Here is a 21,412-nt window from a genome sequence, read left to right on the forward strand (position 1 = left end):
GGTGAATTCTATGGTATGTATATTATTTCTCAATTAACAATCACAAAAATGTGTATAAGAAATTATTGCTGAATAGGTGGTTTTAGATGACTCAGTATCAGCTCCAAGGAATGGAGCTCATCAGCTCTCAGAAGTCCCGAGCATGGTGTGTGCTAGAAGGTAACTTCCTTAGTGACTTGTAGGAAAAAATTCAGCATGTAAAACAAAATTCTGTTGTGCATAGTTTAGTAGTATTTTTAACTCAGAGGAAGAAAAACTGAAATGACATACATTTGAAAAAGATCATCTTATAAAAATGGTCAGACAAGATTAGAATAGCACGTGCTTAGGAGCAAACCCAAGTAACACACACAGGCGGAGATTAGTTTGGCACAACCCACTAGAAAAAGACCTTGAGGGTAGTAAGTGTCCACATCATACTATCTACTGTTGCAATAAAAATAATATGGGATGCTTGATAATACTAAAACCAGAAAATAATATTTCTGTTATAGTCTGTGGCATAAGGACAGTTTTATCATCAGGGTTATAAGACACTGGGGAACTTACTAAGATCATAGAGTTACTTTTAAAGAGATCTTTAGGATGAGCAGCAGTAATATCCATGGAACTGAAATGGTTCCCTAGACAACTGGTTTCTGGCCTGCATGAAGAGGAGTCCTAGAACTAAAAGATTAGGGAATCTCCGATTTAAACATTTGCCTAATTTGTACCCTTTTTTTTACTATATCACTTTAATATTTGAAATGATTTAGCAATTTGAACTTCTCCAAATTGGATTTCTTATTGCTAATTCCAGTTGTTTTCCTATCAAGATGGGTTTAGATTTCAAATAGGTTACTTATTTCTCAAAGTCTTCTAAAATTTTAGGTTTTTAAATTCAACAAAGCAGAAATTTTAAATTGCAGGAAAGGCAGAGGTTATGTTTTATATACTAACTTCCTGAAGGTCTTTTAAACAGATACAACTCAGGCTTGTTAAAAAATTGCCAGTGTGTTTTCTGATGTGTAAGATTGGGGGGCAGAGGGGGAAAGAAATGACTGGCATTTGCAAACACAAAGTACTGTTAGATTGTAAAAAAAATAAAATGAGGACCCCCACTTTTTACTTTTAGTGTTAAATCTAACCCTTTTTGTTTAAATGAGCAGCCATAGAGGTGAAAAAGCACACACATGGCCCCCAGTAGGCCACTTCTGACAGAAGAAAATGTAATTCCTGCCTGTGCTGGTGCTATGGGAGAATCTTATCCCCGAATTCTGGTCTGTGCTGATCTCTCCCAGTCTTTGCAACAGGCCACTCAGCTCAGCTCCTACCCAGCTGTCAATCACGGGCTGACTGAAATCTCCCACCTCCTCTGTTTGGAGATAGAACAGCTCCCCTGGTCTCCTGAGCTCTGGTCAGAGAGGGATGCAAAGAATCTGTTGTTCTTGGCAGCCTTGTTGCCTGAGCCCCTGCATTCCAGTTCTGGCCTGACACATTCCATAGTCCCAGACTAAGAAGAGTATGGACTCTGGGCACGCAAGGCTGTTTCTTTACACTTTTAATGACACTACAGTTGAATGTGTTGCTGGTAGCATTAGCCTTCAGGCTTGTGTTCAGACTGACACCAAGAAGCATGACAAGGCATGAAAGCATCTCCAGGTTTGATAACAAATGGTTACGTTTCCCTTTGAAAATCCTCTGTAGTTGAAGTCTGGTATGGCGAAGAGGTTACCAGTAAAATTGTCTGGGTCTTTTCAGTTGTCCTGAGTAAGAGAGCAGAGTAGTTCTGCAGAAGGTTAGAGAAGACATGCAAGATATTTGCTTTGGCAAAACAAATCTGAACATTAGAATAGCCAGTATTTGACCTGGACAAGTCTGCTTGTGCCAGCCACTTCAAGGAAGTGGGCAAGAACGTTGATGAAAGGCTTTGGATGCCTAATGCCAGTTACTGAATGCTCACAGGGGAAGATGTCTATGGCTTAGTTGAGAGCACCTGTGATGGATAGATGCTTGGCTCCAGAGCATGGAAGACCAAGTTCATCCTTTACTTATTGGCCCTTTGCAGAAGAGAGAAGAATCCCTGGAATGGCGACTGTCTTTATCAGACAAACATAGGTATGATAAGTCAGGGAGAATTGGAGGCAGATTCTTATGTGTGGGATGAATTGCAATATGGGGATCTTCAGTTAGAGGATGCTAGTGAAGAAGAGTCTGTTCCTAGACTCAATGTGGATGTTGAAGTTGAGGATACGGGTTGGTATTACACATCATGCCATTAGAGAAAAGAAGCAGCAGGAGGAAAAATCTAGTGTGTTGGCAAGTCCACTTCTCTGAGATACTGGCACTGATGGTTACTGGCAGGTTGACTGGGAGAATCAACCTTTAGGGCAGACCTGTGCAAATGGACCAAGAGACACATTTCTGCAGCACTGAAAGCCTTCCCTGTGTGGAGACTGCTTTAACTCATGTGCACACAAACGTGTCTTTGGGATTGGCCCCACACCAACTCAGTGGGTACTAAATGGCAGTGGAAGTTGGACCAGCCAGAAGTGACCTTACAAGATGATGAAAACAAACTAAAAATGCTTAAGCATTTAAGAGGAAAACTAGGTGTGGAAGCAGACTGCCTTAAGGAAAGAATGATGGTAAAGGTTTTTTCCTTGTGAAATCAACAAGTTCCTGAAGCTACTGGGGCACCCATGTGCAGTTCTGTGTGGGAATCAGGAACCTTGAGCCAGTTTCTCAGCAGTATGGTGGTGTGGATGTTAGCACTAAAGATGGCTAGAGGAAAATCACCTCGTTGTTGGTGATTTCTGGCAATTCCTTGGTTTGAGAGTCTAGACAGTAGAACAACATTACACTGTGTACAGACTGATGCCTGAGAAAGCATTCTGGTGAATGTTGATGGACAAGGTTCTGCTGAGCTGGTATCCTTGGCAGTGCAGATTTTATTGAAGGACAGGTTATATAACCTATTGCAAAGAAAGTTGCACGAGCAGTCTTGCCATGGATGGTGTGCTGGGGAGGGGGCCGGGTGGGGATAGGGGAGGATGGTATGTTTTATCTGAGAGTTACTTGATAAGATCCCAGTTCAGGGAAGCTATGCAAACATGAATGTTCTCTTTGTCTCCTGATTGGCCACCCAAAGTTTAAGATAGATAGCTGGGAAATGGTAGATATGGATTGATTATAAACACTTCCAAGAAGCTTATCCAGCAATATGAAAACGGCGATGGAGAAAACCTTCTAGAGTGAAGGATGATGCAGTTTAAATTCCTCTATCAGGCAGACAGCCTTTAGTGCCAGAGAAAGGTTTTAATTCCAAGGGCCCAAGGTTTCATAACAAGCAAATTCAAGGATATTTCTGGGTGTTGAGACTATCTGAGTTTAAGATACTGAGAAATCAATACTGTATGGTTCTAGAATATTCTGGAATCAAACTGTGATTTTCCCCCCCCCTAGGGAAAAATAACAAAAGTGAATTTCTAGTTTATATGGGGAGAAACTACAAAGCAGCATTTTGGGTGGAGAAAACTTGCATTTCAAAAAGAAAGGAGATGGTGCCTACTCAGCCTTAGGATGTCTTTTGTCAGAAATTGAGGGCTTTGCTTGATTTTACTTCTGAATGGGGAAATAGTTTCGAGGGAATTAATCAGAGTTGAAATGATAGTTTTGAGTCAAAATAAACAAGCCTGTATAAAATACTGCTCATGAGATGTTCCCAAGGGAATTGGAGTGGAATGCTTTGTCTTCCCTTGAGTTAGACTCCTTATAGAAGAGTCCTCCTAACACTGACAATGACTGCCTTGTGGTGAGTCTGTCCCCACTTTGAGGGAAGGATCAGTACCTTTCTTCTATTTTTATATGACATTTCTTGAAAGACTTTGTGTTGGGATTTTCTATTATTTTAGTTCTGCGTTGTTTATTTTTTAATATTTACAGGGCATTAGCCCCTTGTGAAATTGAAATGTATCTAAATTAAAACCCAGCTGCCCTGGCTCTCCTTTGTTCCATTACAAAGGAAGGAGAAGTTAATCCATGGCTAGAAGAGGAGAAGGAAAAACTTTCTTCCCTAAGAGCTGATTGCAGTATAGTTGTGGTTGAGTAATTCTTCTGATAGGCAAACTTTAAACATGAAATATGTGTGTGTGTGTGTGTGTGTGTGTGTGTGAGATGGTTGTGTATATGTACACAAACATGGTTAATCAAGTAAATATATGTGTATATTTTTTGAAGTCATTTTTTTTGAGCTTCTTACATTATCCATAAAGGAAATAGCCACTTAAAATTCTCATAGCCCTAACTGCACTTCACAAGTTTGGTGTTTCAAGGTTCTAGTTTTTTGTGGGTTTTTTTTTTTTTTTAATGAAATGAAATATTTTAAGTAGGCAATGGTTGCTTTTGGGAAAAACATAATAATTAGTTTAACATCCCTGTATCCTAGAAACAGATTTAGAAAGCTTTGGTGGAAAAAAGAAAAGCATCCACAGGGAGCAGGAGAGCAGGTGAGAGGGCGGTGGTCATGGTTCCCAGTGTCGATGGCCCCTGGGCTTCTTGTGTGGGATTGAGTGCTCTCCCCTAACGAGGCCTGGAAGCACACGCACCCGGCAGCTGGGCTCCTTGTTTCATGAACGCCCCTTAATGGCTACAGGTGCATCTCCCGAGTGCAAATGCCTGACTCAGATCCAGCAGAAACCAGAGCTCTTCCTCCCACGCTTTCAGCTTACATTCCTTCGAGTCGCCGGCTGAAGCAGGCGTCTGCTTTCCTTTAGAGGGTTACAGAATAATCCTCCCTCCAAACAAAATCTTTTGATTTATATTTATTTCCTTTATTCATCAATCAAAACACACTATACCCACCTTTTATGATTCAGTTAGGTAGATAATTTCTGATCCAACGGTTTGCTTTTTTTTAATTTTTTTATGAAACTGTAGAAATTTAATGAAAACGAAGTATTTAAGTGCACTTTAGTTTGCTTTTATAGGGAGAGAAGATGGTGGATATATTTTTGCTAAGAATGGTTCTCTGATCTATTTAACTTTTTTCCCCCTAACATTTTATTCACCGTAGAACAAATAATAAAAATGGTAGATTGTATTATTTATGCATGATTCTTTCTTCCTTCCCACCTCCCTCTTGCCGTGGCTTCCTCGTGGGTATGGTGGACTTTCCTGCTCTGCCACCTTCCTTGGCTCTGGGCTTGGCCACGTGACTTGCTTTGACCAGCGGAGGGCGGGTGGAGTAAGTGTACAGGCTCTGAGTGAGGGCTCTGTGAGGCATTGTATGTTTCCATTCTTCCTTCTTTTACCATAAAAAAGGCATGCATTGGTCTGCTGACATGCCAACTCCCTTGAAGTCTGTTGTTCTTAGATTACCATTTCAGCAGGGCAGAAGATCTACTTTTTAAAACCATCTGGACAAATCAGTTGTTAGTCTCAGTAGAGCAGATGATACTGTTGTGATCGGGCAGGATACAGCCAGGTAAAAGTGCTATTATGGGTGATCTCACCTTCTGGCCACAGTGGACTGGAAAAAATGGGCAGGCACTTGACCAGAGTAAAACCCATGTGAGACTGGCCAGCTGCCTCTAAGGTGGCCTGGCAGAGGAGCTTTCCCAAACAGGGCTGATGTTGACTAAGTTCGATTAATCGGAACCTCTCTTAAGGAATCTGTAAGAGTTGAACACTAAGTAACTGGAACAGAAGCGGAATACCAAAAAGAAGCACAAACGGCCGGAGAGAAACTTTCTTTCATGTTAATGCTGGGTACAAAAATGAAGTCCAACAGCATTTCTGAAAAGGATTGGGGATGGAGCAGCATATAATGGGCTGCTAAAAGTACTGTGGGTTGTTAGCGTCTTTTCAGTTGTTGAACTACGTCTTAGTCTTTGTGAGGTCTGGCTTGTATGGCTGGCTGCTCCTGGCTTCTCTAGAGACTTCCATTTCCCTTACTGCTGCACACAGCCTTACTGTAGCATCCTATTGCTTGAGATAATGTGCACCCCCCATTGTTCTGTAGGCAGAAGACCCCAGCCAACACATGTTCTATTTCTACTCTGCTCTCTAACAGCTGCGTGTCCTGATTACTAAGAGCACCAAAGCTTGCCTTCTAGAGGGGGAAAACCCAGCTGCTCGCCTTCTTTTCTTCACTCCCTTTATAGCTCTTCCTCCTGTCCACACGCCCTGACTTCTGAGAAAGTTTGGGCTGGATTGGCAAATGGAGACAGGAGTGGGCGGATCATTTCCATCAGTTCCCTGAGACCCTGGGAACACTTGGGAATTGTTCTGCCTGGCCTAGGGGTCAATAGGGCCTGATGTGTTGCCATATTCATGTCTGAGTACCCATTTGAATTTTTAACAGAGGAATGCTCAGGTCTCAGGGATTCATGCTTGCATGGAATGGAGAATGTCCAGCTCCAGTTCGTTACTGAGTGTGGATTGGGGAACCTTTTCAGTTAGACTCCTGAAATCCCATCATGCCACCTATTCATTCATCTTTTTTGGTGTGGGTTTCTGGCAACCACAGTGTGGTATTGTATGTAAATACTTATCAGGCATGCTCTGCCATGTCTTGAACATGGAAATATAGCAAAATTAGATGCTTGTCTTTAAGGGGGTTTTACAGAGTCTCTTAGTGGAGAAAGTGATTCATAACGTTTCTTGTCAGAGATCCCAGTTTCCAAACCACACCTTAATATACCTCAAGAACAAGTACTTTGAGTAAAAAAAAAAAAAAACAAAAACCCTGAAGTTATTGTAAATTGAATTCTTGTCATTCAAGATCAGGTGGTTAGGAAATTTGGACATAGGCTCATTTTTCTACATCAAAGACACTAGGTAACTTTCATCTTCCTCCTCCTCATCTATTTAGCACTTTCTGCATGTCAACCACTGTACTAAACACTTCGTATTCATTAATTTGATATGTTACATTATAGTATCAGTGTATTATTTGACTATTTAAAAAGGTACCCTCCATGTTATTTATATGTTTAAGTTAGGAGCCAAAAATATGAGTTAGAAATTGCCAAAACAAATCCTATTAATTGAAAAAAGTACCACTTTAGCTCTTTGTGTAAAGTCATTTTTAGGTGAGTACAAAGTCAAAATTTGACTCTATTTTATATATTTGTAAATTTTATTATATGTAGGACATTTAAGACAATAACATGTTTTAAAAATTATTTGTTATCTGACCGTAGAGCTACTGGTAAGAATTGTTTATCTTAACAAAAGTTTTTCAAATGCAAAGTAAACCTTTCTAATCAGTGAGTTTCTATAGCTGGTTGAAATTCATTTTGATACCTTTCAAACAAAGTCAAGCAATCAGGTTTTACCTGGGAATTATGTAGGAAGGAAAGTCCATGGTAGAATCTTGCTTTATTCTATAGTCTTTAATAATAGTTATGATCATGGAAGCAAACATCCTGAAGTGAAAACTTTTCTATATTTAGAAGCACTTGTAGATTTTGCTCTATAGTATAATATATCGTGGGTTAAGTGTCCCTGCTGGTTTGAACTTTTCTCACAGTTGCTCCACTTAGATCTGACTATATGTAATGATACCTTCTTTCGTTTGCATAGTATTTTACAGCTTACAAATTATATCCATACAAATTATTTCACATGGCCCCTGCTACAGTCTTATGAGGTATATTAGATGAGTTGGATGACATTATTCCTTGTGTGTCTTTTTTTTCCACTCCAGATTTCAAGATCCTGGAGGGGAGAGCCTGTGAGTGGTTTTACTGAATCCTATCACCTTGAACCTCTGAAGATCAGTTTCTTTGCCAAATAAAAATCTTAACACTTGTTTCATAGGACTGTTGTGAGAATAAAGTGAGATGAAGGATATAAGATCTCTAGCATACTGCCAAACACATAACATACTATGTGGTCAATCGGTTTGTTTCCCTTTCTCATCTCGACCTTCCCAAGCACTTAATGTGATATAATTTTCTTAATAATGTTCTTTATAAGTGTAGGAGAGGCATTGAGGTATTGAGGAAAGAACAAGGGCTTACACTAAAATCCTAGCTCTACCATTTCCTAACAAAATGACCTTGGTCAGGTTCTAATGAACATCTCTGTGGTTTCCTTGTCTGCAAAATGGGTATAATTATAGCTTACACGATTGTGGTGTGTATTTGAGCTCTGCAGCTTACTAGGTACGTTACATGTTTCCTGAGTCTGTCAATCATGTAGACAGTGCTCTGTGCTTTTAGAAAAGTCCATCATTTTTGCCATTCTCAGAATCTAGGCAAAAAGAAAAGCAGAAAAAGAGGAGTGTGGTGTTGTGTGTATGTTTATGTTAGTTATCTATTGTTGCATAGCAAAGTTAAAAGCAACAAACATTATCTCACAATTTCTGTGGTTCAAGAATTTAGAGGTACCTTAGCTGATTGGCTCCAGCTCAGGTTCTTTCATGAAGTTGCAACCAGGGTATCAGTACGGGGTGCAGTTATCTGAAGGCTTGATTGGTGCTGGAGGATCTGCTTTCAGGATGGTCCATTTACATGGCTGTTGGCAGGAAGCTTCAGTTCTTTGCCACATGGGCCTCTCCATAGGTTACTTGAGTGTCCTTGTAGCATGAGAGCTGGCTTCCCCCAGAGTGAGCAACCCAACAGAGACCAAGACAGAAGCTGCAGTGCCTTTTACATCTAGTCTCTGAAGGCACAAACCATTACTTCCACTTATTCTGTTCTGTAGACAAGATTCACAACAACCAGTCCATGCTCAAGGGGAGATTAGACTTCCTCTCTTGCAGAAAGATGTATCAAAGAATTTGTGAACATATTTTAAAACCATCACAATGTTCAACAGAGGAGGCACTCTCTTGGTAGAGCCAAAGGAAGAGAGAAATTTGAAAATGGGTAACCTAGAAAGAATTAGCTGACAGCTGGAAAACTTACAGTGTACAATTGTACATTGATAATTTTCATTGGCAACTAATTATTTTTCATTTTTATTTATCACAGAATACTGGAACATAGCTAGATATAATATGATGACTTCGATAAAAGGGATATTTGAGGCTGAAATCTTTCCTAATGATGAGTTCTATTGAATTTGTCCCTTGGGTGGAGTAGTTGGAGCCATTTGATGGAAACATTTAAAAACTGAGCCAGAGGGAAGTTTGTACTGGAAAAAAAATGAAGTCAATGACAGAATCAGTATTCTGCAAGCTTGGATTCCATTATGCTGTATTTCTGAATTAATTCAGAGATTTTAAAATGCCAATTTTGACTTTTGACTTATTTTCCCCTTTTAAGCAGAATTTAAATTTTGTAAAGTGTAATAAGTCATTGTGTGTGCCCTTAGGTGTCAGGAAAAGTTCCAAGCCCCCTTTATGAACGTGATAGAAGCCTGAGGGCATTCAGCTCCTGTAAAGTTACATGACTTCCAGTCATTAGTTTGAGTAAAAGTCACTTTTCTGCCCTTGCCATAGTCTGTCTTCCCATGTGTTCCTAGCCTCGGTTCATATCAACTTGGATGATTTTTTCATCTCCAGCCACTATGTTCCAGTCCCCTGATGCTCCCCTCTTACCACATTCTCTTTTCTTTTCCCAAAAAGAGAGAATGACCAGGCAGGACATCGGTTATAGATAGAAGAGCTGGATAAGAATATAAATTATTTTCTTTGGCTTGATTGAAACCAAAGGAAGGTGGGAAAAGTAGAGAAACGTACATGAATAGAAGTATCTGCAGAGAGTGAAGAAGATATGGGAGTTGTAACATTTGGTTGTGCCTAGGTCAGTGAGAATGGTGGAGGGGGTTATTTTAGTTGAGTGGAAAGGATGCAAGGTGGGGACGGGGTGAGGGGAAGGTTTTCTAGGAAAAAGCAACTGTATGTGGAGGAAACAGGCATATGAGTGAGGCCCTTTCAACAGCTTGGCCGGGCTCATGCCTTGGCTCTACGTAAAGAGGTGACAAGAGATGTAGGTTGGGCCTAGATAGGAAGGTGTCTTAATTTTCTTTCAGGGAATTTGATTTTGTCAGAAATATTTGTCATAACAATTATACAGGATCCTAATTTTCAAGGTGTGTAGTAGAGATAATCTGGGACCCTTGAGGAGAATGTTCCCTACTTACGCTTGTGAATAACCATGAACTGTGTTCCTTGGTAAACAGATTGTCTAGTCTTGCTCCTCCATGTACGAACAGATGTTATTTATGGAAATGGTGAGTGATAGACCACTAGCAAATGCCCCCGTTTACTTCTTCTTTGAAAACAACAAATGTGGGGATAAATAAAACCTAATTCTGTTCCAAAATTAAGGGACAGAAAACTTGAGTCACATGAAGCCCATCTAACCACTATTTTTGTAAGGAGCCCTTGCACAATAGCCAGATTGCATGAGTGTTAGAGATGGAAGACAGGCAAGTGTTGGCTAGTCTGCTCCATGTTCTGTTTCATGGACAACAGTGAAGTCAGTGTTGTCAAATGTACATCTGCCGCCTCCAGCCATGTGCCATGGTGTGGAGTCTAAAGCTGTGCTGCCGCCAAGACTGGTATAGGATCTTTGAGGGAGGTAGAGATTTTTCACTTATGAAAAAAATGTATCTTTAAATGGTTTTCCTCATTGAGAGACAAACCCTTAGAGTAACATCTTGAAGCATGATGCCTCTCACTTCCCCCCAAAAAATCTTAGGGCAAACTCATTTAACCCCCCTCAAGTATGGTTCCCATAATCGTCAGGATTCTAGATCGTGGTGGTGGATTACATTCACAATTCAGAATTGAGAGAATGGGTACACTGAGCACCCTCTCTCCCTTCCTTCCTTCTTTTTACGAACTGGTATCAAGACTTTCTTCTTGGAGGATGTGTTTCTTCAACTCTTCAGTCACAGCATTACAGATACCACTGTCCCTTCTGGATGGGACAACACTGGAAGTTTCTCTAGTATTCAGGATTAGGAATAGAAGAGAGATTTCCAAGTATGTTCTAGACTGGTGAGTTTTAAAAGTTGTTTTGAAAGAAGCACCGTGAAACAGCCCTGTGCAGTTCCGGGGACACCAGGACTGAGACCTGTGCCCTGTTGTTGCCGCTAGTTAGATGCCTGAAGCAAGTTCTATCACCTCTTTCCCTGGACTGCAGTCTGGAGCCTGTCCTGAACTTTTCTGGGATTCCTCATCCTTTTACTGAAGAACTATGTATGCCTGGACAATTGAATCCCTTCAGTGTCTATGATGTTAAAGAAGAATGTTACAGAAAAGGTCAGAAAATGAAAGTGTCAAAAAGTCATTGATTTGTTTTGCTAGTTCTCCTCTTTTATTACTTTTATTATTTTCTTTCCTCCAACACTGGGCCAGATCCTGCTGGGTGAGTAAACTACTTGTTGGGCAAAAGTCTTTTGACTGTAAAATATATTATACCTTCAAAAATATTTGGTTTAGTTCTAGGGATAAAAATAGAACCTTTGCAGAATGGGAGAAAATATTCGCATGCTACACATCCGATAAAGGGCTGATAACTAGCATCTATATAGAACTCAGGAAAATCAGCAAGAAAAAGTCAAACAACCCTATCAAAAAGTGGGCAAAGGACATGAACCGAAACTTTTCAAAAAAAGATAGACTAATGGCCAACAAACATATGAAAAAATGCTCAACATCTCTCATCATCAGGGAAATGCAAATCCAAACCACAATGAGATATCACTTAACTCCAGTGAGAATGGCCTTTATCAAAAAGTCCCAAAACAATAAATGTTGGCATGGATGCAGAGAGATAGGAACACTCATAAACTGCAGGTGGGACGGCAAACTAGTACAACATCTGTGGAAAGTAATATGGAGATACCTCAAAGAGCTACAAGTAGAACTACCATTTAATCCAGTAATCCCATCACTGGGCATCTACTCAAAGGAACAAAAGACATTGTATAAAAAAGACATCTGCATTTGAATGTTTATAGCAACACAATTCACAATTGCAAAGATGTAGAAACAACCCAAGTGCCCATCAGTCCTTGAATGGATTAATACAATGTGGTATATGTATACCATGGGGTTCTACTCAGCCACAAAAAAACAATTGTGATCTTGCACCTCTTGTATTATCCTGGATAGAGCTGGAGCCCATTCTATTAAGTGAAGTATCCTAAGAACGGAAAACAAGCACCACATGTCCTCGCCATCAAATTGGTATTAACTAATCAACATTTATGTGCACATATAGTAGTAACATTCATTGGGTGTCAGGCAGGTGGGAAGGGGAAGGAAGGGATAGGTATATACACACGTAACGGGTGCAGTGCGCACTGTCTGGGGGACGGACACTCTTGAAGCTCTGACTCGGGTGGGGAAAAGGCAATATATGTAACCTAAACATTTGTACCCCCCCGTAATATACTCAAAAAAATAAAAAAAATAGAACCATTGCTTATATTTATAGAGAAGAGATTGGTTTTTAAAGAGGGAAAACACTGAAGAGAAAAACGAAAGATTAAAACAATGCCTAAGACTCAAAGTGTGCTGTTTAAGGTCCTGCTGGGGGCAGTGGAGTCAGGCTGGCAGGGTAGAATCAATGGTGAGAAAAAGCATATTCTAGGTGAAAATCATAGTCTTTAAATCTCGAGTCAAGATAAAACAAAGATTAAACGAATGAAATAGGAAATTAGATCTGACCCCCAAAATAAGTGGAAATTTGGGATGATATCTACCATCTTTATTGCTGGACCTTTGGTTTGTCCCTTGGCCAGTCTCCCTGAGCTGTGAACCAAAATGTATTTCTTTTTTTGAGTGAATTTTGTGGCTTACTAGCAGTTCCCGTAAGAGTTGTAGCATCTGGGTAGTGGCGTGTGAGGTTTTCTTGTTGTTCCTTGCCTAACAAAGGAAACGAATACTTAGTAAATCAAGAATATATTAAAAATTAAACACCCTACACAGATTTTATCTAGAAAGTTAGAAGACATTTTTATAATGTGTAAATAGGATTCTTGCATAATATGTTGTGAAATTTTGGTAGCAAATAATTTTTTTTCTTTTGAAAAGTGCTTTAGAAATTGCTATTTCCTGTTGCTTATTCAGTCATTCTCTTTGGCATATTTAATTAAAAATTGTTTTACTATTTGAAAATATCATTGGCCATTTTTTTATAATGATTTAGGGGGAAAAAGTGTTTTGTAATGATTGTAGGGTTCCAAGCCATAATAACTTTCCTTTGATCTGAGACTTTTATGATTAACATATTTCTGTCTGACAAATATGTAAGAAATATCTTTTGAAGCTAAAGGTTTTATAGGAGTGTCCTTTTTTTAAACACTGCTGACAGCTACCCCATAGGCAAATACTAATATTTATTTAGTTCCCTGTCAGTGAAGTTTATTCCATTGTTATTTTTTGAGCACAGTAAACATATGAAGTGTGTTTATAATAAATAGGAAAGCAAGGAGAGATACAAAGGATGGGTAATGTGGGGAGGGTGTTGTAATTGTATGTCAGATAGGAAGGTTCTCCATGCTAGTGTGATATTTAGGGCCTTGAAGGAGGTAAGCTAAGAGGCTGTGCATATCTGCGGAAAGTATTCAAGCAGAGGGAACAGCAAGTGCAAAGGCCCGAGACGGGTGTGTGCTGGTATGTGAGGAATAGCAGGGAAGCCAGAATGGAGCGGGCTGGAGAGAGTTGTAGGAGATGAGGTCTCAGAGGTCACAGGGACCAGTTTGTGAGGAGCCCCGTAGGTCATTGTGAGGACCCCGGCTTGTCTTCTGATTGACCTGGGAAGCCAGCAGAAGGGAGGAGGGCTGTGATCTGACTGCTGTGGACACTGGAAAGGATGCACTGAGTACTGTGTGTAGCATAAACTGTAGGAGGACGTGGGTGGGAGAGGGCAGTCCAGCTAGCAGACTGATGGTGTGTTGCACCAGGATGCTTGCCATGGAGGTGGTGAGAATCTGTCACCTTCTAGAAATAGAGCTACAGGATTTGCTGTTGTATTGATATCAGTTGATGAAAAAACAGAGTCAAGAATAGACCTGCTGTTTTCAGAAACAGAGAAAGACTTGAGAACAGGTTTGGGTGTGGGTACATGGAAAAATCAAAGCTTAATTTTGAATACATTTTGTTTGCAATGTCCGTTAGACATCTACCTAGCCAAGTCCTATAAGCAGCTGGATTATTGGATATATATATGTGTATGTGTGTGTATGTACATATGTGTATGTGTGTATATATGTGTACATCTCCAGTACGTGCATGCACACACATATATACAAGGTAGAGGTGATTGAGGCAGGAGTTATACATTTACCATACAGAATTCTATAGGTGGTATTTAAAACTGTGGGATAGGACAAGATGATGTCATCTAGGAAATCAGTGTAGAGAAGAGGAGGCTACACAGGCTGAGCTCTGGGGCTCTCTCTTGGATAAGATCATGAGGACAAGAGGCCAGTGAGTTAGGAGAGAACCCCCCAAGAGAACAGGGTGAAGCCGAGTGGAGAGAGTGTGTTGTGAAGCAGAGTGTTCTACTGTGTCAAATGTGCTGAAAGTCTGCTTAAGAGAACCAGAGAGCTTGTCATTGGATTTGGCAATGTGGGGGCCACTGGTGACCTTTGTCAGGGAAGCTTTAGCAAAGTGGTGGCAGCGAAAGCCTGATTGCAGCAGGTTCAAGGGAGAATGGGTAGTGCAGGTAGCAGAGACAGCCAGTATAGACAGCTCTTGGGAGGAGTTTTGCTGTAAGAAGAGCAGAGAAGGAAAATATTAGCTGCCATGGAATGCAATGGGGACTGTGGGATGGGGGTGTTCTGTAAAGATGGGCCGGAGTCCAGCTTGCCTGCTGGACATGTCTACTGGGAAGAGCAGAAGGGATCTGCTGCTTCAGGGGAGGGCTTTACCTTAGATGGGACCATGTCCTTCATCGGGAGGAAGGCGGGACAGCCACAGATACAGGGAAGTTGATAGTAGGCGTGTGCCCTTTAGCTTCTGTTTTCTCAGTGAAACAATAAGTAAGGCTATTCTGAGAGTGTGTGATTAGGTAACTGCTGTACATCTATCTGCTCGAATGGATATTTTTGGGGCTGCATTTTCAAATATGGTGTACATTTGAAACCTGTTTTTCTGATGAGCAATCAGCATTTCCTTAGGAAATCCGGAGCGTGTCCAGAAATTGATTCTTGTATGAAATGATGTAATATACTCTTCTTTGCCTCTCTGTAAGGCTGTCTCCTTAAATGTGTATAAATGGAAGGAAATGATATGTATTATATGGGAGAGAGGATGAGTAACTGGCATACAGTTTCCTCTAGTGAATATTAAGGGAGGATTGAAAGGGAGAGAAAGAGAAAGCTCAGATGTTCCTTCACTTAGATTTCTATCACCTGTGTAGCAGCTGTTTCACTCACTACCTCCTTATTTATTTCCTCCTACCTGAAAAACTCAAGAGATGGAACTGGAACGTACCTCCAGATTCTCACCTGAGGAGCTGCGCACATCAGTACTAGTGATCTCATCTGAGTTTCCCTCTTGGAGGGTTTTCCAGGACTGGGGCAGCCTGGTGAAGTAATAGATTTGCTATTAATTTTTATTTACACAGCACCTTTCTGGAGGAACTCGGGGCACTCTATGGGCAGTATGTTAATAGTCCAGGAGGAGTTCAGCAAGCCTGGGGAGCTGAACAATCAAGTCCTGTTGTTCTAAGCATTATCTAATGCTTTTATGATTTGTCCTTCAAAGAATTCTTGGCCTTCGGGGCAGGCGATGGACTGCGATTAGCTCAGTTTCTCTCACACCCAGAAGAGAGTACACGTGACCTGTGTATTGAATCAGCCTGTAGGTCTCTTTAAACAGGGTGGTGGCTTTGAGCCACCGAGAGGTTGCTTCTTCCCAGAGGATATTGCCTGTGCCAGTTGGTCCCTGTTGTTTAAGTTGGACGAATGCTGATGTGCTGTCACAGCATTCTGGATGAATGCTGAGGAGACAGTATTTGCTCATGACATCTGATGTGAGTCTTGAACTTGTTACATTTATTTCTTTGGCTGTCTTTGCTTTTGGTCACATCCTACTCTAATGACTGAAAGATGGCAACTGTGCTCTTTTCTAGACTGAAGTCCATTTGTCCAGAACAATTTTCCCATTTTTGTATTTTCCCCCCTGTCGTTAATGATTGTGAAGCAGAAATGAAAGCTTTTTATCTTGGGAGGAAGGGGCATCTGCTTCACTTCCATCCCATTTGCCATTCACTCCGAATATCTGTGGTTTGTTTTAAACCATGTGCCAGTTGCCTGTTCTTGGAGGTATGAATTTGCACGGGGTCTGGCAGAAGCTGCAAACAGGATGTTGCCTCTTGAGTGCCTTGACTGACCGGCTAGGAGGCCCAATGGAGGTGCTACATGGCTCCAGGCAATCTGCGCCTCTAGCCAAGGCCTCTAAAACTCATGGTTTTAAAGTGCTTGCTTAAGATTTCTGGGGCTGATTTACCTACAGGGATCTAAAAATTATATTTTTTTCCTCAGAGGGACCAAGCACAAAAGCTGTGCCAACAGTTTCCCTGTTAACTCCTGACTGGCCTAACTTTTGCTTCTCAGATTTGTAATTCTTGGTTAATTCCTAATGAGCCAGTAGGTGCTGCTCGCTGGGGGTGGTCTTCCACCACTGGTTGGTCCTGAGCTTGTCTCCACACTGATGTAGCAGGCAGGGCCTTAGACCAGAATGACCTCCAGCATCCTGTGAGTTCTGGATCTCTGTGGGGTTCAACAGTCATCCTTGTTCCATGGACACCTTCAGGTCACTTCATTTATCCCACATTTATTGCAAGGCACCAGGGGTCCCCCAGTATTAGCTTATTCAAGGCATTCAGGGAAGATGCCTCTGATATACCAAATGGCCTATGGAAGAGAGTTCGAGTCCTACCAAACTCTTGAAAGGTGAGTGGTGTTGTCTTCAGCTTATCTATCACATGAGGAATTTGAAGCTCAGAGCAGAGAGTGGACCTTTGGTTTTTGTATTTTAAAACATAAACTCTTTATACCCTAGATATGTGGGAATGACTTTTAAATAACAGGGATGGGAGAATGTATTTTCTAACCCATTCAGTATTTATGGAGAAACTTATTAGAGATCTGAAGGACAGTTTAATGTCAAAAGCAGTTGTGAGTTTTTGCTACCAATTTTGAGAAGATTGACATGAAAACCCAAAGCTAATAATAACGAAGAAGCAAATGCTTCCTGAAGAGATGAGAGGAGCCGGGAATACAAGTGTCTGTTTTAGAATTAGATTACTTTATAGCCGAATGCTTGTAAAACACACACATTTTTATTTTTATATGAAATAAAATGTATCTTCTGCTTCCAAAAAGATGTGAACATTGTAAAAATCAGAATTAAGTCATATGAAACTGTCTCTGCCTTTTGAAAATCCAAATGATTCCAGGCCAAAAAAAAAATTCTTTTGGCAAAGAAATATAAGAAGTTTTTAAAAACAATAGGCTCTGAGAATCTCCAGTGCCTATAAAGTGACTACTGTAGCTGGGAGGTGAAATGGGAATGATGATTAAGTGCTTGCTTTCTTTGGATGTCTCAGTTTGCCTAAGTGAGCATAATTTAGGTGACTGTATGAGCATCTGCATGGCAGCTGCTGGCGCTGCAAGTTAATGCCAGAGAAGACAAAATAGTTGGCACACCGTTTCCAATTTCATCATTGTACCAGGAGCCAGAAAAAATACAAGTTTATATTCTTTTGAAGTGGGAAGACGTTGTCTCTTTTTTTCTTAGGCTTCACACACTTGCACACATGAAGTATCCTCAAGATATTTATAAGCATACTCTTGACAATTTAGGGTATAAGCTGATTTGTTTGTACTACTGTAAAAAAACAAACCAAACTAGGTGAATTTCTGTCTGATTGTGGAGTCACCATTCCATATTTTGTTTTTTTTTTTAATTTCTGAGGTAAACTCCTAGATAATTTTGGAATGTCATATAAGCATTTCAAGCAGTGATCAGCAAACTCTGATTCTTTAAGTTTTATCGGAACACGCCACACCCGTGCGTTTACATATTGTTTTTGACAGGCTGCTTCTCAGCTACTGCAGCGGAATTGAATAGTTGCAGCAGAGTTCTTTTGGCCTGCAATCTCAAATTATTTACTATTTAGCCCTTTGCAGAAAAAAAGTTTGCCAGCCGCTGATATAAAGCATCGATAGCTTCCTATCGGGTGCCATTTTGCTAGGTACCAGGGGGCCCGATTAGCCACTGGGATATCTCCCCACCTCAGACGGCACGTCCCAATCCTCCAGTGTTAGGATCACTGGCGAATGAGAAACTTTCTTGGGAAAACATTTGAAAAGAATGGAGGGCTTCGTCCTCCTGAGGAATCATTTTTCTTCTGTTAAGTGAGAGGGCCAGCCCAGCTGATGACTTTAAGTCCTTCTAATTTTAGCTTTCTTTGATTTTGTAGCAGTTATCATTGAGTATTTTGAAGGGCTGTCATGTAAAAGATGACATGGTGAACTGAATTAGGATGAATGGGTCTAAGTTACTGTGAGACTGTATTTCAACTCAAGAAAGAATAGCACTTTCTAGGGACTGCCTATACCTAGGATGTGCTTTACGGGTAATGAGCTCCCTGTCACAAGAGATGTTCAAATAAAGTCAAGGTGACCACTTGATACATGAAATGCAAGCAATGGATAAGAGATGGTTGTGTCGGACAACTTCTGAGGCCCCATTCCTTGAAATCCTAATGGCTTCTTTGGTTAAAGTTCTTTGTTTTCAAGCTCAGATTTTGACCACAATTTGATTTGATCTATAGAGGCATCTTGGATGATTTTCTTGAAGGTATAAGACTGGCCAAACCAAAGTGTTATAAAGGGGGAGAAGCTTATCTGGTGGGCAGAGAAGGCAGCAGAAAGGCTGACCCACAGCCAATCTCCCCTTTTAGGTACATGCAGGCAACCGAAGGTCACTGCTTCTTACAGCCATAAAGCCTCCTAGATGAACCATTTTTCTTCAGCTATTGCTACCATCTTTGCTTTCTGCCTAGTCTCTTGGAAAGAGGAAGGACCTGGCTGGAGTCATATCACAGATGAAGAAATCAAAAAGTGTTTTTGTATCGCAATTTTTTTTGGGGGGGGAGGAGACGGAGTCTCATTCTGTTGCCCCAGCTAGAGTGCAGTGGCATCATCATAGCTCACTGCAGCCTCAAACTCCTGGGCTCAAGCAATCCTCCTGCCTCAGGCTCAAGATTAGCTAGGACTATAGGCACACACCACCACACCCGGCTAATTTTTCTATTTTTAGTAGAGACAGGGTCTTACTCTTGCTCAGGCTGGTCTCGAACTCCTGACCTTAAGCGATCCTCCTGCCTCGGCCTCCCAGAGTGCTAGGATTACAGGTGTGAGCCACCGTGCCTGACCTCTGTATCACAATTTGTCAGAGAGTTTAGAATAGCAGTGAAGGGCAGGTCTGGGTGAGGCCATACAGTCCCTGTGCAACTCTGCTGTCATAGCATAAAAGCAGCCGTAGATAATACAGAAATGAATGAGTAAAACTTTATTTACAAAAACAGGCAAAGGGCTGGGTTTGGTCCCTGGGCCATAGCTCGCTGACCCCTGTGTAGACACTGAAAGTTAGAACTGGCTAGACAATGTCAGCTCTAGTTCTCTCCTGTTTTGGAGAAAAGGTGAAATGACATGTCCAAAGTCATACTGTGATCGAGCCAGGATTCCAAGCCAGAATCTGCTGTTAGTCTAGTTCCCATTTTGTGATACTGTGCTGTCTCGGCTGTGCAGTCAGATTATATTATAGCATTTGGTTTTTAAGAGAGGGCCGTGTGAATGAAAGAAATACCTGTTCCAGGTGGTCTATGAATAGCAACAGCCAGAGCTCAAGGATGGTATTTCGAGGGAGGCACCCCTTTTCCCCTGTGACCTGGCCCACCTTTTTCTTAGATGGGCCCTGTTCACAGTAAAACAAAATAATATGTTGCATAAATTCATATGGAGAAATAGTGCCCCGGAGTTGTGAAAAAGAAATGGGCTCCCGTAGCTGCGTCACAGGATTTGATCACTTCAGCGGAGAGTGCCAGGAGATTTGAGACAGATGTTTTCAGACATGCCGCATGCCTAAAACATTTCCAGGGGTCGGGCTGCAAATAGTGACTTAATAAGTGGAGAAACAGGGAAAGTATGCAAGTTGAGGACACAAGAGTTTATTCACCACTAGGTGCACGGCCAACCTCTTTGCATTACATCTGCCTGTCAGGGTTGGCTCTTTAATCTGTCGTGCCCTCGGTATTGCTCTTTGTCTGCCCGTGAATAAAGTGCAGCATTGTGGTTAGTAATCCCACTCCAGTGACTCGACTTCAAATGTGGTTTTGGAGTGCATCCCAGAGTTCTGTTTGCTAAGCTTCCTACTCCTGTTTCAGAGACACCACTGGATACAGAGCAGCGAGCACTGAAGGCTTCCCTCTTGCCTTAAACCTGTCGGGTTGTGGGCTCTCTCTTTCCCCCTCTTGTGCCTTTCTTTCCTTTTTTCTTTTCTTTTTTTTTTTTTTTTCTTAAACCTTCCAAGGCAAGTTCATGGATACTAAGCTGATGTGTTTGTTGTTCTTTTTCTCCCTGCCTCCACTCCTAGTGAGTAACCACACTGGCCGCATCAAGGTGGTCTTTACTCCGAGCATCTGTAGAGTGACCTGCACCAAGGGCAGCTGTCAGAACAGCTGTGAGAAGGGGAACACCACCACTCTCATTAGTGAGAATGGTCATGCCGCCGACACCCTGACGGCCACGAACTTCCGAGTGGGTGAGTTCCTCCACGGTCCCTAACTGTCCTTACTGAAGAGAGTTTTATGAGATTGTAGCATTTAGACGCCCCCTCCATGCACACTGCTCCCTGCTTCAATGGGTTTCTGTCTAGGAGTACGAATATGCTTCTTTCTTTGAGATCTTTTAAATTACTTTCAGAATAACTTTAAACCTGATTTTGATTTCCTAGAGAAATGTCAACTGGAATATTTTCCCTTATTGCTTAGCACTTATGCAGTCCTGTGGTAATGGGAATATATGTAGTAGAACAGCAGAGAATAGGTTTTAGATTAAAACCTGAAGGTATAACTTGCACTGATCTGATCAGCTTCACATTTTATCAGCCCAGTGATAAGGAGAATTTGTGTTAGATTTGACTCATGTTACAAACTCTTGGAAGGTGATGATGAAATTTAAATTGTTACTTCAAAAATAGCCAGACTCTGCAAAACCTCTAAAAATTGTCAAAAGCCTGTTTGTAGAAATAAATACAGACTTGTATCTTTTGCCACGTTTCTGCTCTGTATCACAAGACTGAATTATAAATTGATATATAACATGGATTTGGGGGAAGATACACTAGCAGATTACTGTTAACAGTCAAAAACTTTAAATTAATTTAAATATGAACCGGTAGTTACTGACTGCAAAAAAAAAAAAAAAAAAGCCTTTTTGTCTCTTTTTA

At 41.1% G+C, this 21,412-nt stretch overlaps 1 protein-coding gene across 9 annotated transcripts in view; it reads left to right on the top strand.

Moving 5' to 3' along the window:
- LTBP1 (latent transforming growth factor beta binding protein 1) overlaps positions 1-21,412 on the top strand; it is a 379,098-nt gene that overhangs the window by 131,201 nt on the left and 226,485 nt on the right. For 5 of the 9 annotated variants that reach the window (XM_045549354.1, XM_045549355.1, XM_045549356.1 and 2 more), the window contains exon 5: positions 20,558-20,725. In XM_045549354.1, coding sequence (XP_045405310.1) covers positions 20,558-20,725 — 168 coding nt within the window. Of the gene's footprint in view, positions 1-20,252; positions 20,257-20,307; positions 20,726-21,412 lie in introns of those variants that run through there. The other 4 variants (XM_045549362.1, XM_045549359.1, XM_045549361.1 and 1 more) reach the window with 4 other exon arrangements.

The sequence above is a fragment of the Lemur catta genome, chromosome 4 (assembly GCF_020740605.2).
Source record: "Lemur catta isolate mLemCat1 chromosome 4, mLemCat1.pri, whole genome shotgun sequence".
In the NCBI taxonomy this organism is placed as follows: domain Eukaryota; kingdom Metazoa; phylum Chordata; class Mammalia; order Primates; family Lemuridae; genus Lemur; species Lemur catta.